This window comes from Toxotes jaculatrix, chromosome 14 (assembly GCF_017976425.1).
Source record: "Toxotes jaculatrix isolate fToxJac2 chromosome 14, fToxJac2.pri, whole genome shotgun sequence".
Lineage (NCBI taxonomy): Eukaryota > Metazoa > Chordata > Actinopteri > Toxotidae > Toxotes > Toxotes jaculatrix.
Window position 1 is genome coordinate 9,294,494 of NC_054407.1, and position 15,570 is coordinate 9,310,063.

The 15,570-nt window shown below is 41.2% G+C and overlaps 2 protein-coding genes across 3 annotated transcripts; one reads left to right on the forward strand and one right to left on the reverse strand.

Moving 5' to 3' along the window:
• On the forward strand, positions 1 to 3,904 carry atp1b3a (ATPase Na+/K+ transporting subunit beta 3a). Of its 2 annotated transcripts, XM_041054846.1 has the most exons (7): positions 1 to 351; positions 1,696 to 1,824; positions 2,156 to 2,254; positions 2,385 to 2,578; positions 2,812 to 2,862; positions 3,417 to 3,503; positions 3,592 to 3,904. In XM_041054846.1, the coding sequence occupies exons 1-7, from the start codon at positions 240 to 242 to the stop codon at positions 3,757 to 3,759; spliced, it is 840 nt and encodes a 279-aa protein (XP_040910780.1). In that variant the 5' UTR covers positions 1 to 239; the 3' UTR covers positions 3,760 to 3,904. The 2 variants fall into 2 exon arrangements, with proteins under 2 accessions (XP_040910780.1, XP_040910781.1); XM_041054847.1 differs by lacking the exon at positions 1,696 to 1,824.
• Positions 3,905 to 8,668: 4,764 nt separating this feature from the next.
• Positions 8,669 to 14,581, reverse strand: grk7a (G protein-coupled receptor kinase 7a). The gene is made up of 4 exons (XM_041055287.1): positions 13,985 to 14,581; positions 11,965 to 12,420; positions 9,301 to 9,581; positions 8,669 to 9,008 (listed from the first exon to the last, which is right to left on the reverse strand). Exons 1-4 carry the CDS (start codon positions 14,579 to 14,581, stop codon positions 8,669 to 8,671), a joined length of 1,674 nt encoding a protein of 557 aa, XP_040911221.1.
• Between the last annotated feature and the right edge of the window lie 989 nt (positions 14,582 to 15,570).

Here is a 15,570-nt window from a genome sequence, read left to right on the forward strand (position 1 = left end):
CTCTCTCTTTCTACACCGCCCACTCCTTCCCAACCATTGATCCGACCACTCACCGCCGCCTCGCCGGCTTCTTCGCCTCATTACATCGCCCGCTGCGCTTTTCTGCATTTTTTTAGGGAGAAGAAACCGCACACATTTTGGAACCCTCTCTCAAAAAAAAAAAAAACCCAAAACACAAAAAACAAAACAAAAAAAAAAAACAACCCAAAACAAAATAGGAAGAAAAATCTATTACCATCATGGCGAGCACCGAGGATAAAGCGGCCAACAAGGAGAAGGCGTCCAGCTGGAAGGACTCCATCTACAACCCGAGGACCGGGGAGCTGCTGGGTCGCACAGCCAGCAGCTGGGGTAAGGATCCCCCGTTATACAGCAGTCAGTTAGGGCATGTGCTTTGACATTCACGGGACTTATGCTTGATCTGGTGTCTTCCTCTTTGCATTTTCAAACCATCAATGGATGTGTGCCTCTTGATTATATAGCCTGCTATACATTTGTGTGTATGGCTGGATTGAGATGATTGCCATGTAGATAATGGATTAGCAGGGGAGCCATCATAGGCCTACATGAAGGTGTAAAGGAGAAGCCTTTACCAAGAGGCTCACCAAGATGAATGATGCTATCTAAAGGTGTGCACCGGTCTCTCTTTGCTGCATAAGCATAAATGAGCAGCCAGGTGATGATCAATCACAACAGCACAGATTTGTATTAATATTTATCATCAGCATTAACAGGATTATAGGGAAATTGTTTTTACACTGCAGTGTCCAGCTGATTAAAAACCCCTCATTACTTTATCACATCAGAGGGAGCGTGCTACAGCATCCCAGAGCTGAATCTATAGCTGATCAGGCCATGCATTTTATGTAATGATTCCCCAGTTACTTCCAGCGAGAGGTAGTAACACACACACACACACACACACACACACACACACACACACACACACACACACACACACACACACCACCCTCTCTCCAGCAGCCAGCTCCTATAGGCTAGCACGGGCTGTCAGGCTGCCTGGGCCCCTGTGCTGCTGTGCAGTGGGATGCTCCATTGCAGTTGCATGGCCGCCCACATTAGCATGCCTGTCAAGGTCAAATGGGATTCCCTCTCTCCTCTTTCTCTCTCTTTCACGCACTAGGCAGGTGCATTGTGGGATACTGTTGGAGAGGAATGAGAGAAGGGGGGGAGGGGGGGTGTACAGCAGGAAGCTGAGGGGTCCATCCCTTTTTTTGTCTGTCAACTTAGAGGGCATCCATGCTGTGAAAGCCTGGATGGTAGTGAACCATTTTGAGTCAGATGTTTCCACAGCTATGGCTCTATCCCCCCCCCCTCCTCCTTTCATGGATACATGAAGCAGCAGATGCTAAGAGGACTGCAGCATCATCCCCAAATCTTATGTGATTAGGAAACTGAGGGTCTCTGGTGGGAAACGGCCCCACGTTTGTTAGCAGCGAGTAGTATTTCCCCCCCTTGTTCCAAAATGGTTTCTCTCAAAGGGAGAGTACGCTCAAATGACAGCTTTCTTCAGCCTGCAGACGAGGAAAGACGAAGAAAATCTGAAGGCATTTCTCAAAGCCTGTGTGTGGTTAAAGCTCGTAGTTAATTATACATGACCCCCTCTCTGTCTCCTTCCCTCATTATGTCTCTTTTCTCTTTCTATTCTATTTTTGTTTCTCTAACTTCCTCCAGCCCTCATCCTCTTGTTCTACTTGGTTTTCTACTGTTTCTTGGCTGGCATGTTCGCCCTGACCATGTGGGTGATGCTGCTCACTCTGGATGACTATGTGCCGAGGTACAGAGACCGTGTTCCCCATCCAGGTTAGTGTGTCTCAAACATTCAGCGTTTACAGGGGAGGAATCTGGGCTTTCAGGTACCGTAAGTGGCAGCATTTCTCTTGGAGGCATTCATTATTCATACTCGCACCAATGAGATGCTGTCAAAATAATGCGCTACATTACAGCTGCTTTTTGCATCGACCTGTTTTGAAGTCTCTTCCTGTGTGATATCAGCGGTGCAGGTGGATGGTCAATGTTTACTGTCCAGGTGTAATTTGAGACAAACCCCAATGATGACTGTGCATTAGTTTGTCTCATTGGGATCATTTAGTAATTTACTCCGTGTTTACTTTGCTTTATGTCTTTGTTGCAGGCTTGGTGATTCGTCCAAATTCACTGGACATCACATTCAACAAATCTGACCCCCTCAAGTATTCGCAATATGTCCAACACCTGGACTCCCTCCTGAAAGGTAAGTTCACTTCTCCCTGATAAACAGATAACTGTTAAGATAACTCCTGAATCATTTCCCATTAATTCATGCCATATATGTGAATATATTTCTGTTCATCTCCATCTCTCTCTCTCCGTCTCTCTCTCAGACTATGATGATGCACTGCAGGAGAAGAATGAGGACTGCACTCCAGGAGATTATTTTCTGCAGGACAACACAGAGGAAATGACAAAGAAAGTTTGTCGCTTCAAGAGAGGCTCCCTGAGTTTTTGCTCTGGCCTTTCTGACACCAGCTTTGGATATTCTGAGGGAAAACCCTGCGTGCTGCTGAAAATGAACAGGGTAACACCTACTTTCACTTTCACTGATTTTGGGCTTGTCTCTCCCAGGGTTTTTTTTGTCCTTTTATTCCTGAGTCTTTCAACCTTTTCTTCCCTCTCTGCCAGCTTTTGATCCCCAGAATAACATTTTTTGGGGGGGCATAAATTTCTTATTTTGATTCCACACAGGCAGCAGCTTTTCTACATCTGTTTCTCGTCATAGTGTCAACACTTCCTGTTTCCCTCTCCTCACAGATCATTGGCCTGATGCCCCGTGGGGACCCCTTTATCAACTGCACAGTAAAAGTAAACATTTTTGTCCAAACTATATATGTGCCTCTTGCTTGTATGTGTATTTTGTTCTTATTTGTCTCATAAAAAGCACTGATGACCATAACAGTCTCAATATTTTCTTTCTGTTCATCTTTCCTTCATTTCTTCCTTCTTTTTTTTGTTTGTTTTGTGTCTGATTTCTTTCTGCATGCTGTCACTGATGGCTTTAGGGTAAGAGAAGTATGTAAATTATCAGGATAAGGCCAGTAGGTGTTTTGGTACATTTTATATTATGTAACAGTCCATTATGCAGGTGCCTCTAAACCCATCCTAGTGCCATTTTCAAGTCATTTTAATCTAATCCGCGTAATGTTCAGCCACAAATGTCCTGTTGCAGATTAGAGCAGAACACGTCATGTTTTCCACATCATTTAAATATTTTCACAGAGTCAACAGAGTCATCTCCTTTCCTTTTTTTCACGTCCTGTCTCATGTGATCTGAGAAAAATGTTTCCTTTGATGTAATTTAACATAACATTTTGTTCAGTATCAAGTCCACATGGATTAACACTTGTTCTTCTCTGCAGAAGGAGAGCCCAGTTCAAATGCAATATTTCCCCAGGGAGGGGCGGATTGATAAGATGTATTTCCCCTACTACGGCAAGAAAGCTCATGTAAGTATTTATCCCCAGTCAGATCATGTCTGCTAACAACCTCACACTGACGCGTTATTGACAGATGGTTGTTTCTTCCCCGGTACAGGAGAATTACGTGCAGCCCCTGGTGGCTGTGAAGCTGCTGCTCACCAAGGAGGACTACAACAAGGAGCTGACGGTGGAGTGCAGGGTAGATGGCTCCGACCTCAACAACAACGACGACAGAGATAAGTTCCTGGGCCGTGTCACCTTCAGGATCAAGGTGGTCGAGTAAAAGAGAAGACAGCCTGTAAAAAGGAAACCCGGTGCAGAGGCTGCCCACGTTTGCTAAGGATTTATGTTTAAAGAATTAGAAAGAAAAAAAAAAGGAAGGAAGGAAGTGTCAAATACGTCACAAAAACTGCATTTTGGGATGTGGCTCAGGTTCAATGCAGATTAGTTTGGCTTCCAGTGGAGAAGCCAGTCACAGATATTGAATGCGGCTTTGATGACATTTCTGACCCTTCCTTCCTTCACGATTCCTTGCTGACCTCCTCAAAGATCCCCTGATCATTGGCCTGACACAGGCTCTGCCCCTGACCATCCCTCCATCCTTTCATTCATTCACCTGTTGCACTGTTCATTCTTCACTCAGTTCATTTTTGTTTTTTGGTTTGGTTTGGTTTTTTTCCAGTATTGATGTGACTAGGTAAATTATAGCCATTGCAGCCAAGGCATTTGGAGCTGTTGCGTAGTTGCTGGTACAATTTTTTCTTTCATGTTTTTTAGATTTTTCTGCTGTCAGAAAGAGAGTGTCTTTTTCATCTCTCCAAACTGTATGAACGACTGTATTACCGTTGATGTTGAGAGGATTTTTATCTTGCTGTATAGTATAATTGAGAAAGTAGATCATTTCCAACACATCTCCAGAGTATTCACATTATCACATCACAAAGACTTCTTAGAAACGTACCTTGATAATCAAGTATAGCCACTGTATCCCTGTATATGAAATGCCAATTACAAAGTCCCTTTCTACATATAAATACATTGTGATCCTTAACCATATTTAGGGAATTATAGATAGATCTTTGTGTTGTGGTCCGCGTAGCCACAACCCAGTCTTGTGCCGTCTGTCTGTCTGTCTGCATGTCCGTCTGTCTGTCTGCCCGTCTTCCTGTTTACTCACCTCTCCACTGCAATAGCCAACATGTGGGTGACCCCCTCCAGGACTAGATAAGTTGTCTCGCTTCACCTCGTGGGGTGCTGCGTGTTGATGGCGGCTGAAGCGACACACACACACACACAGAAGGTACAGTGTAAAAATTGCTTTTAAGGCGGAGAGGTGCTGGAAAAGCGTTGCAAAAAAAAAAAAAAAAAAGTTCACTGTAACTATGTACTGTATATCTTTACGTGATCTGTATATCTATCTGGTTCTCAAAGATTGTTTGTTAGTTTTCGCTCTTCTTCAGCCTGTTAATCTGATTGTCTGCCAATCTATTACTCTTCAATGTATATATATATACACTATCTACCATATTTACTTAATTCACACTGTATTTTTGTCACAAAACACAATGTCTGTGCACTGTAAAGAAATAATTTAAGCAAAGATTTACAGGAAATTATCTTATTCAAAGCTATGTTTACACAGTCTTAAAAGGAACCCATATTTGAAAGACCAACTTGTAACATCTCTTCAGGGTGCCTTAAGACCTGATGAAATAAATTGTGGAATAAAAGTGATTTTGAAAAAAAAAAAAGTTTATTTTTTACTTTTTAATTGGGCTGTAGCTTTTTGCCAGTGGTGGAAGAAGTATTCAGTTCCTTAAGCAAAAACCAAAACACTAACACAAAAATCTAAAAATGGGTCATTACAAGTGAAAGTATTGCATTCAAAATTATACCACTCACTACAGAAGTATGTATTATAAAACATGTGTCAAAAGTACAGGTTCAGCAGAAAACGGCCTCTGTGAACTAATATATAAAACATAAGGTGTAGGTCATACACAGTTTGGTAGTTTAGTTGTTCCCAACCCGTGGGTCGAGCCCCCTCCAAAGGATCACAAGATAAATTTGTGGGGGACGCAAGATAATTAACAAAATCAAGGAAAAAATTAAAAAAACAAAACAAAAAGTTCTGTGGCACAAAATGTGTATTCAAAACTGAACCCATCTGAAAATTTCACTTTGGTGGAACAACTAACAACCACACAATCATGTTCTCACTGTCAGTGTAGCACAAATCTGCTGCCACATGAGGGGGCCAGAGACAAGATGTTAGTGAGAGCGTGGCCCCAACATGGTGCTGCCAAAAGCATTTGCAGAGAAACGAAAAAGGTTTGCGAGACATTTTTACGCTTCCCGTTTGTGGATGTTGTTGACAAATCCATGTACTTAAATATGCCACTGGTTTCAACAATATCCAGGGACGGCCTCTTTACCTTCACCAGTAAGGGCATATCCAATAAACTTATGTCATACTGAACAATGTTTATGCTGAAATGTGTCTATCAAAGGCAGAAATAACATTACTAGCTGAAGCCTTTAATTATATCGCCTGTTTAAGTCTTATTCAGGATTGTTCTCAGCCTGGGTAAGTGAACCTTTGGTTACGAGTTGTATCGGGTGCTCAGGCCCCTGCTATACCTGCCTGCAAGTCTTGTTATATCTCTAACTATGTAGATGTTTACTGGAACGTAAACTACAGCCTAATCGCTGTGCGGAATGTTTGTTTCTGTAACTGTGCCCACAGAGATTACGCGGGCTGTGGAGGTCAGAGTATATCAAGTCCATATTAAAAGAAGTCCAATCACACCTGTCTGCTCTAATTTTACAGCACCTCCACCCGTCCAGCTCCCACAGCGCCCTGAGGCTGCAGCAGCTCTGTCCTTCACTGTCAACAGCAGTCTTTACCCAAGTCCTGCTACATGTGAGTTAATCTCTCGGGGTTTAGCTTGAGAAAGAATCCACCTTAGTGTCCCCTAAGCTCTTTCTGTCCTTGAATTAGACTGCTGTAAACAAGTGGTATTGGAGACAAAATTAAATACTGAACAGATATTTTTCATCTGTCCATGTTTTGGCCTTATGGGCAGTGGAGGTGTGCAAAAATGAACTGGAAAATGTTGAAAATGTCAAAACTACTTAGAACTGAAAATTCAAGCTGGAAAAGAATACTCCTAAATGATTATATTTTTCTGTTTAAATGTTTTTGGGGATAAAAGCATCACCATCACCACCATCTCTCACACACACACACAAAAAAACATGTTAAAATGTGATGAAATAATCATCTCGGCACTGATTTCTGTTCTTCACTTGGCAGTAGCATTGAGATTCTTCAGAACCTGAGGGGCTTTGAAGCTGATTTAAGCAAAGAAGGCGCAAGGATAACACTGGTTATCGCCTTATCAGCTAAGAGTTGAACTTGCCAATTTGTGGAGGCCTGGAGCGCAGCCTGGCTGTAGTCAGCATACTGAAAGGGATTAATGCAGCTGATATTTTTAGGTTTTACTCCAGAGTCGTCAGCAGCGCTTTCTCTGTGGTTATATATAGACTAGGGAACATGCGTAACGTGGCACAATTTGGGGCATTCGCTGACGTTGGTGGCCTCGAGACAACACACTAAGACTGAGACAATCACATAAACATTCATAATCACAGAAAAGAGACACATTTTAAAAGACATATTTTAATTTTGTTCAAATGATTCAATATTCAAGGAAATTTCTGCTTTACATTTGATATTTCTATAGTAGCAATTCCTCTCGTGGTATATTTACAAGTACATGTATCATATATTTATATCATATTAACATTAACTGTAAAAACTCAACTCTGCCCAAGATCTGGAAATTTAAAAACTTAAGCAAGTAATTACCCTGACACAAGTAAACAAGAATAACAAGGATTTTTTAAAATTTTATTTTGAACTAATCCAAGTCTCTATACATAGCAGTGGAATCCTTTTTTCAGGATCTGGCTAGTTTGAGTTATTCACTCTCATCTCAAACTAAGAAAAGAGCCCTGAAGTGTCACAGTGTTTCAGGGCCGTGGACAGGGCAACCTGTACATTCCTGGTACAGGAATTTCTTGCCCAACTCCTCTAAAAATGTCCTCCTCCATGTGTAGCAGTGAACTGCTGTTTCTGCTCTCATCTCTCATCCCAGCATCCCGGGGCTAAAGAGCATCCATTTCTCACCAAGCTAAGCCTCATAGCACCAACAGTAGAGGGACTTAGTGAAGAGGTGTTCGGTATTCTTCATTTTCTTTAAAACAAATCCTAAATTTTAAATTACTTATATCTTTCCCATTCTCTCTGTGCATAGATATAGATTTTTTTTAGTTTATATACAATACATACATATGCAACAATTGCTTTTTATAGTTTTTATAAAACTAAAATGTTGGGCAGATGGAAAACCACCTGGATGTAAATGCAGTGATCAGCCTTAATTGTGAGGTTTAGGATCACAGCATGTAATATTAAACACTACAGCTATCTCTGCCACATGTGGTTAAAAAGCACTTTTCATTGTAGAAACAGTGTGACCTTATGATGGCATCAATAAAGGGTGGAGGAGGGTGGGGGAGTGCTATGAAATGCTGTGACCTTTACGCAGTCCACTAGAAGATCCTCAAACTGAACAGCATTGTGGTCTAGAAGACGTGTGTTCGTTCCAATTTGTCTTTCTTTCAAGTTTAACGCTGAATGCAGCTGCATCGCTTCAGCCGATCATTCTACTGCAAATACTGTTAGTTTGGATTTAGACAGTTTCTTCATAAAGTAACATAGTATTTCTGGCACAAAGACCTTTAACTCTCTCTTCTAGCACTAGCATCCTTAATAAAGAGGTTGTAAAAATAGTATCCTAGTCGTTTATGGTCAAAGCTGTTGCAAATCTACATTATTAGATACATATATCTGCAAGAGAAGCTGTGAGCCAGAGAGATGATGATCAAAATATCATCATCACATCTTCCATACTTTACTGAACCTTGCCTTGAAAGCAGTAGATCTCTAAACCATGAGCATCCTTTCCAGACAGAGATGGTACATCTTTCTCAACACAGATGCTCGTGCTCACCTCTTTCGTGAAACGTGATCCATCTCTTACATCAACATTAGTGTGCACCTGACAGAGAAAACAAACAAATGATTGAGCGTTATTACTGGTACGTGACATCAAACACGTGGCTGTTCACAGCAATATACATGTGCCTGATTTCTTCTCGTCGTCAGGATCTCCTCCACCCTCTTTCCTGTTGGGATCGTTGAGCTCGTCAAACAGTCCAGTCTCAATCATCTCCTGCTGCCATGGAATGGGCACAGCTCCAGTGCTAAACTCCTTGAAGAATTTGTCGTCCTTGGCGTCAAACTCAATGCCCTTGATCTCGGAAAATTCAGCAATGTCGCCGGTGTCCTTGGCGTAGACGACGTTGGGCTTGGGCGTCCAAGGAGGATCCACCAGCCCGGCCTCCAAACGAGGGAAGTTGATGCTCTTGAACCACTCATGCTTCCTGGGATCCTCCATGTTGTTCCTAATGAGAAGGAAAAAATATGCTTCTGCATCAGAGTTTCAAAACTGCAGTGCCAGACTTTGTGATGTGAAAAGCAAAGCATTTTGGTTAAGCTAAGGTTAGGGAGTTTTCTCACCTTGGTGTTGCCTTTACTCAACCAGTTCATAAGCTGGAAATTCCAACTCTCTTTCCTACCAATCATTGCACCAGGATTACCCAAATTATATGAGCAACTGATTTTAGATTAAACCACTGTGTACATTAACACAATGCAGCTTGCTTAAAGCTGTATAGAGTTACAAGAACCTCTTACCTCATGCCCAAGCGCTCATCAATTTTCTTCTTGAGGAACTGCTGGATGACGTCCTTGGTGGGAGCATCAAAACACTTGTGCTCCCACTTGGGCTCCTCGTTGATGATGCGACGCTGCACCTCCTCCTTCTCCACCTTCTCCTTCTTGGCATCAGGGCCTTTGAAAGGTGTGTAACCAGCCACCATCTCATAGATACTGCAGCCCAGGGCCCACCAGTCCACTGATGTCCTGTATGGAGTTTTGGTCAAGATCTCAGGGGCCATGTATGCTCCAGTACCAGCCTGGAGGAGGGAGGAGAGGTCAGGTGGGTAGACTGAATGTAAGGTACATGTTTTATTAAACATTTTTCATTTGTTTGAAAGCATAGTGTGTTTTATATGTTTAGAAACCCTTAGATTTCCACTCCAAATAAAAAATGTGGATGGAAGCAGTGAATGTACAGTCTAAGGAAATTAACAGACTTATGTGACGGGACAGCATAACTTTGTTCCTGAAAAAACATAGACAACAGAAAGTGGTTCTTGTGGATGGACAGACTTATAAAGAACAGCTTCCTAAATGGGAGACATAACCTTCACTCGTTCCCATAGACAAATGTTATATAGATTTGTTGCCTTAAAACCTTGATCTAGTCTTCACCATCTTCTTTATTTCTCTCTTTAAGTTTTGCCTTTCCCTGTCTAGCCCACTCTCTCCTTGCTCCTCTGCTCCCTCCTCCCTCCTCGTCTCTCCCTCCCTCTCCCTCCCTCTCCCTGAATGACCTCACCTGCAGCCAAGTACCAGGAGCTTAATCCTAATGCTAAGCCTACTACCTGTCAAGAGTCATGTGTGTCTATACACTGACCACTGAGTTGTCCAGCTTCTTACATAAAGGCTGTCCATTTCTGGATGCTATTGCCATCAGCAGAAATACATAACAGCCAGAATCTAGGCATGCATCTAATGCATAATTCATGCACCCATATTTTGATAATCTAAAATGCTGTTGATATGTTGATGATGTGTGCTGTAATAACTTGAACTTAACAAATACAGAAAGTGCACACTCTGGTCTGTCAAAGGGGGTAAAACGTTTTCCATGCATGATCACACACGCTAGAAAATGATCACCTGAATTAATCTGATCATAGGTCATGTAAGGTACAGATCTCCAGATATTTTTTTTCAGCTCAGTTAAAGTCACCTTGTTTGCAAACTAACATGTCTAAACATATTCAGTGCAAGTTTTTACCTGGATCTGTCAATCTAATCGGGGACAGACTTGTGTAATGCTCACTAAGAAGATTAGGGGACCAAAGCCAGGCTTGCCTATAGGAGGTTAGCCCAGTCACTTTGGCTGGCTGAGGGGCATCAGAGTGCTGGATAATGAGCTTATTGGACTTCCATAGAGCTGAGAGCTTACTCTTTGCTACTGCAAGTAAGTCCTGAAGAAACCCTGTTGCAAACTTCTTCATCTTTTTTTTAGGTCATCCATTGGTTAGCACCGGTGTAGTGTAATATTCTAGAGGTATTATGAGAATAAAGGAAACACACAGTGTTTGAAAATAATGTGTGGACTATTCTGTCAGTAATTTGTTGTGGTCATGCCACACGGTTGTGGTCATGCCACATCTGTATAATATACATTTTTGTGTGGATTTGATTAATTGTTAAAGCTCAAGCTTTGATCTGACAGGCCATCATGATGCTATCACACTGACAACCTTTTTGCTTTGCCCAAGTGCTCCCGAGTTAAATGCAAGAATCCACCTATGCAGCCAGTGTGGTGTAGCATCAAGCTGAACTCACTGATGACATGGTATTTTTTTTTCCTCAAGACAAAAAGAAGAATTACAGGCAACAGGGTATGTAAAGAGCTGTGGGAAGAAGCTGCAGGACAACTTTCTCAAAGTAATACCGCTACAGAAACAACAAAATCTCTGCAGCCAAGTTACCGACAGAAACCTTCTTACACTTATTGGCTGTTACTTTAACAAGCACTGGACCTGGTCTCTAAGATAGCCCCTACACAAAATGGTGGTCTATAAATGGCCAGGCTATAATCTGACTGCTAAAGGATCAAATGAGTTATATAATGGATTCAGAGGCTCTCATTGCACAGATCTTTAAGCAATCCAGTAATCCCTGTCCGGATTTAAAGTAAAAACCCCACCAAGATTGACAGCCTGTCCAAGGACCTGAGTTCAGTTTTTAGCTCCAGCCTCATCTGTGGATAAGTGACCACAGACAGGGTGGAGATCAGGAACCAGTGATTCCATGTTCTTTTGTTCTGTTGTAGTTTTCATGTGGCCTTAAACCTAGCCCAACCATGCAGATGATGACTTGAATAAGATCTTGATTTTGATCTTTGATCTTGATCTTGATATAAAGATCAGCTACATAGAATCAGTGGAGGATTCTTAGCTTCCCTATAGTCTGTGCAGCTTCAAAGACTTTGAACAACAGATGAAATGGCACTTTAGGGCAGACATCTTTCATCATGGTGTAGTCTTATTATGATTCCTGTTATCATTGCTGACATCATCCAGCTAGATGCTCTCATGTTAACAGCATCCTAATGGCTTTGAGAGTGCATCTTGGTGTACGTAGTGTACTTCTTTATTGTGTTTCAGAAGTGAAGAGACCGACATTTGTCATTTCATTGTTGTGTGTACATCTACTCACCATCTGGGTGACAGTCTTCCCTGGAGCAATCTCTATGGCTAGACCCAAATCTGAAAGTCGGCACTGGCCTTGGCTATCCAGCAACACGTTCTCCGGCTTCATATCACGGTATATGATATCCATGGCATGCAGATGCAGGATGCCAGTGGTGATCTGCGCTGTGTAGTGGATGATGCGCTTCATCTCAATGCCCTTGTCTTGGCCCTTGCCATCATAGCCTATGTTGTAAATGTGGTACTTGAGGTCTCCTCCATTCATCAGGGTCATGACAAGGCACAGGTGGGTCTTGTTGTCATATGCGTAGGCCAAGTTGACCAGAAAGAGGCTGTTAACCTTCTCCAGGATCTGCTTTTCCAACAGGGCCATCTTCTCACCACCTTTCTTCTTCAGTCGCTTTTTACACAACTTCTTGCAGGCATACATCTGGCCTGTGTTCTTCACCTGAACAGCGCATACCTGGAAAAAGACAAATTATTTGTTCATTGCTGATGTTAAACCAGTTCTCCTTTTTGATTAATAAGAATCAATTTCCAACAACAACAAAGCATTGTCAACTGGTACTAGGCTGACAGGTAGACCTCTAGGCAGCACAGGAACCACTGCACCATGCCGGTCAGAAAACTAAAATCTGACTGTGATTTGTCCTCTATTTAAAAAATGTAATTAAATAATTGAAAAAGGTTTCCCTTATGAAAACAAAATAGATTTGATTGATATTTGAAATCATCAGTCTATATCGTGACACATTTCACTATTTTGTCATTACTATAATCACAAATCATTCCTTTTTTCAAACCAGCATTGGGAGAATTGTTTGCTTTGTCTCATTTTACAGTTTCGCTTTACACTGATGTAGAATTATTGGTAGGACTAAAGGCATGAAAATTGGTTCCAGAAGTCAGCCTAGATTGGCCCTTGCCAGCTGTGTCTTGTCAGTCCATTTGCCACCTGTCTCAATCACATCTTTAACATTTACTTTTGGTCTCATTGATTCACAGTTTAACTTTCAAAAACTTTATGTGCTGCTTTAAACGAAAACAGTATCATTCATAGCAAATATAGACAAGGGAAAAGGAGTTGCTTTAAGCATAGTTTTAAATGACATTATAATGTTAAACAATATCACTGTGATTTAAAAAAAAAAATTTTCTCAATGGATGTTTAAACTTCTTGCTTAGCATTTAGTTACACAAGTTGCTTTCTTTTGGGTTGTATACTCAGGCTAGTTGCTAAGAGCTTGACTCAGCAAAGGGGTTCCTCAAGGGTCGATTGTAGGTCCACTGTTTTTTACAATGCATATCAGTAATGTGTCTTAAATTTTAACTTAGATTACACAATCTTGTTTGCATCTGACCCTGTCAACTTGAGCCATCACAGGATAACAATGTGCCCCTGATTTTCTTCAGGCATCTTCAAATGTTATTCAGAACTTTTAAATGACATGATCATCATAACAATATATGTCATTCACACAAACTCGCTGCTTTTTTTTCTAGTCCTGCAGTTTACATAGTCACTTGTGCAGAAATGAAAACCTCTTCATACATTTACATCACAGTTTGTCTTTTAAAATGAGAACCTTGAAACAATTGTTCTATTAAAAACTTTTTTCTATTTTCTGAAATTTGCTAAGTATACCTGTATGCCACATAACTTCATGGTCACCTTGAGACATGGTAAATCCTCACAATTATGTAAGGAGTGATCTCTTGTCCTAGAATATCCTTTAGCATGCTATAAAGCCTGGGTTCCTCATTAGGGGTTTTTCAAAGATGACATTGATAATGCACTGCATTACTCCACTGTAGCAGCATCATTACAGTCCCAAAAGATATTGAATGCGCATTATCTGGCAGTTAAATTATTTTTTTTAAAATGAAGGTAATACAATTTTTTAAAATTGACAATGACATCATACCTGAGTGCAACCAAAATCAGTTTTTATAAGTAAATTATTTGCTATAACAAACATTTCAACAGATTTTTAGAAAATTAAATGTAGATTTATTTGCATGCTTACCTCTCCAAAGCCTCCTTTTCCCAGAGTTCTGAATTCATAGAAGTACTTGTCACTGATGGGCTGCTTCTCATATTCTTTCCATTGGAGGAATTTATCAAAGAATGGGCTGGCCTGGTAATCTGTGAAAGGTTTGCCTTTCAGAAATTCTCTTACACCTTCTTGGACTTTGCCTTTCATCACCTCTTCAAAGTTGGCGTCTGTCACAGACTTGCATTTCTCAGAAGCATCCCCAGTAAGAAACGTCAGGAAGTTCTTGGAGTCAGCTTTGCAATACTTGCTGATCATATTTTGGCGTGCCTTGTCTTTTGTTGCACCTTCAGCCAGATCCCAATCATAGAGCTCATCCAGGAAATCAGCAGCAAGCTTAAATTCATTGTTACTTGCCAGGAATTCACGGAAAAACTTTTTGCCAATAGGCTGTCTTTCACAAATTGATGTAAAGTCCTTGTCAATGGAACCTCGTACTGCAGCACATTGATCAGGCTTGGGGAGAGACAAGCTTCGACGGCGCTTTCTCATCTCCTTGTCATCACCACCCTGGGCTTTTAGGTAGGCCGTGTTGGCCACCAGGTTATCCAGTCCCCCCATGTCACACATCTTGGCGGTTGTTTGTGGTCTGTCCCCCCTAAGTGACTGGGTTCTTCAGTGGCTCCCCAGGGATACCCTCTCAAAGCCGGTGCGGTGTCTTTCAAAATATGTTTGTGTGAGAGTGCAATTCTCTCCGAATCCAGCGTGCAAATGAGCTCCTGCACCCAACCTACCTGCAAACCTAAGACACACTGACACACCCAGTAATTACTCATTTAGAATTAAATACCAGGGAGGGATTTTGGCTTAAGGATCTTTGTGTGGTCTATTCAAGGATGCTGTGCACGGAAAGGGAATCATAAGCGGGCTCTGTCCTAAGAGGCTTTGTAGCCCTCTATATTTGTTCATGGTGTTCGGCAGTCTCTTATAGTGGTCCATTGGGCTGTTGACTATGCATTTAGTGGTAAGATGAAGTGAACGTGAAAGTTACAAAAAGAAGCAGAAAATTGCTCTCACATTGTAGTTGGAGGCTTGAGCAGAATGATCATGAAATATTTTCACTGAGGCAGTCAAAATAGTAAATCATGGATCTAAGATATGGCTGAATATCCCCATGCATCCTCATCTTCTTCTCTTTCCTACTTTTTCTGCCCTCATGCTTTCATTCTCATAATTCACCAACATTCATCAGTGACCACCACTTTACAATCACATCTACCTTGAACATTTTAAAAATTCTTATACAAATATTATTACCATATTTTGTCAAAACAAAATGTTATAAATATTTAGTTTAGTTAGTCAGACGTATATATAATTTTAAATTGAGTCTTTGTTAAATAGACACATGGATTATTGTCATCCAAACTATCTGCTATATGTTTTTGATGCTGACATTTTTGTAGAGTAACATCGGGCACTTAGAGGGATGCCATAAGTGACATTACACTCACAAGTAATCAAATAACTAATGGTTTCTCCACCATCAAGTTCACTTCCATTCAGCAACTGAGAAACAACATAATATTGTTAAGAAAAAAAAAATTATATACATATAC

What these genes read in the sequence shown, in the direction of transcription:
- grk7a (XM_041055287.1), bottom strand. Translation starts at nt 14,581, where the DNA reads ATGTGTGACATGGGGGGACTGGATAACCTGGTGGCCAACACGGCCTAC. An exon ending in GAAAAGGAGGCTTTGGAGAG is followed by an intron (nt 12,421 to 13,984) that starts GTAAGCATGCAA and finishes GTCTTTTTCCAG; the next exon opens with GTATGCGCTGTTCAGGTGAA. An exon ending in GATGAGCGCTTGGGCATGAG is followed by an intron (nt 9,009 to 9,300) that starts GTAAGAGGTTCT and finishes CCTTCTCATTAG; the next exon opens with GAACAACATGGAGGATCCCA.
- atp1b3a (XM_041054846.1), top strand. Translation starts at nt 240, where the DNA reads ATGGCGAGCACCGAGGATAAAGCGGCCAACAAGGAGAAGGCGTCCAGC. An exon ending in TCGCACAGCCAGCAGCTGGG is followed by an intron (nt 352 to 1,695) that starts GTAAGGATCCCC and finishes AACTTCCTCCAG; the next exon opens with CCCTCATCCTCTTGTTCTAC. An exon ending in TTATCAACTGCACAGTAAAA is followed by an intron (nt 2,863 to 3,416) that starts GTAAACATTTTT and finishes TCTTCTCTGCAG; the next exon opens with AAGGAGAGCCCAGTTCAAAT.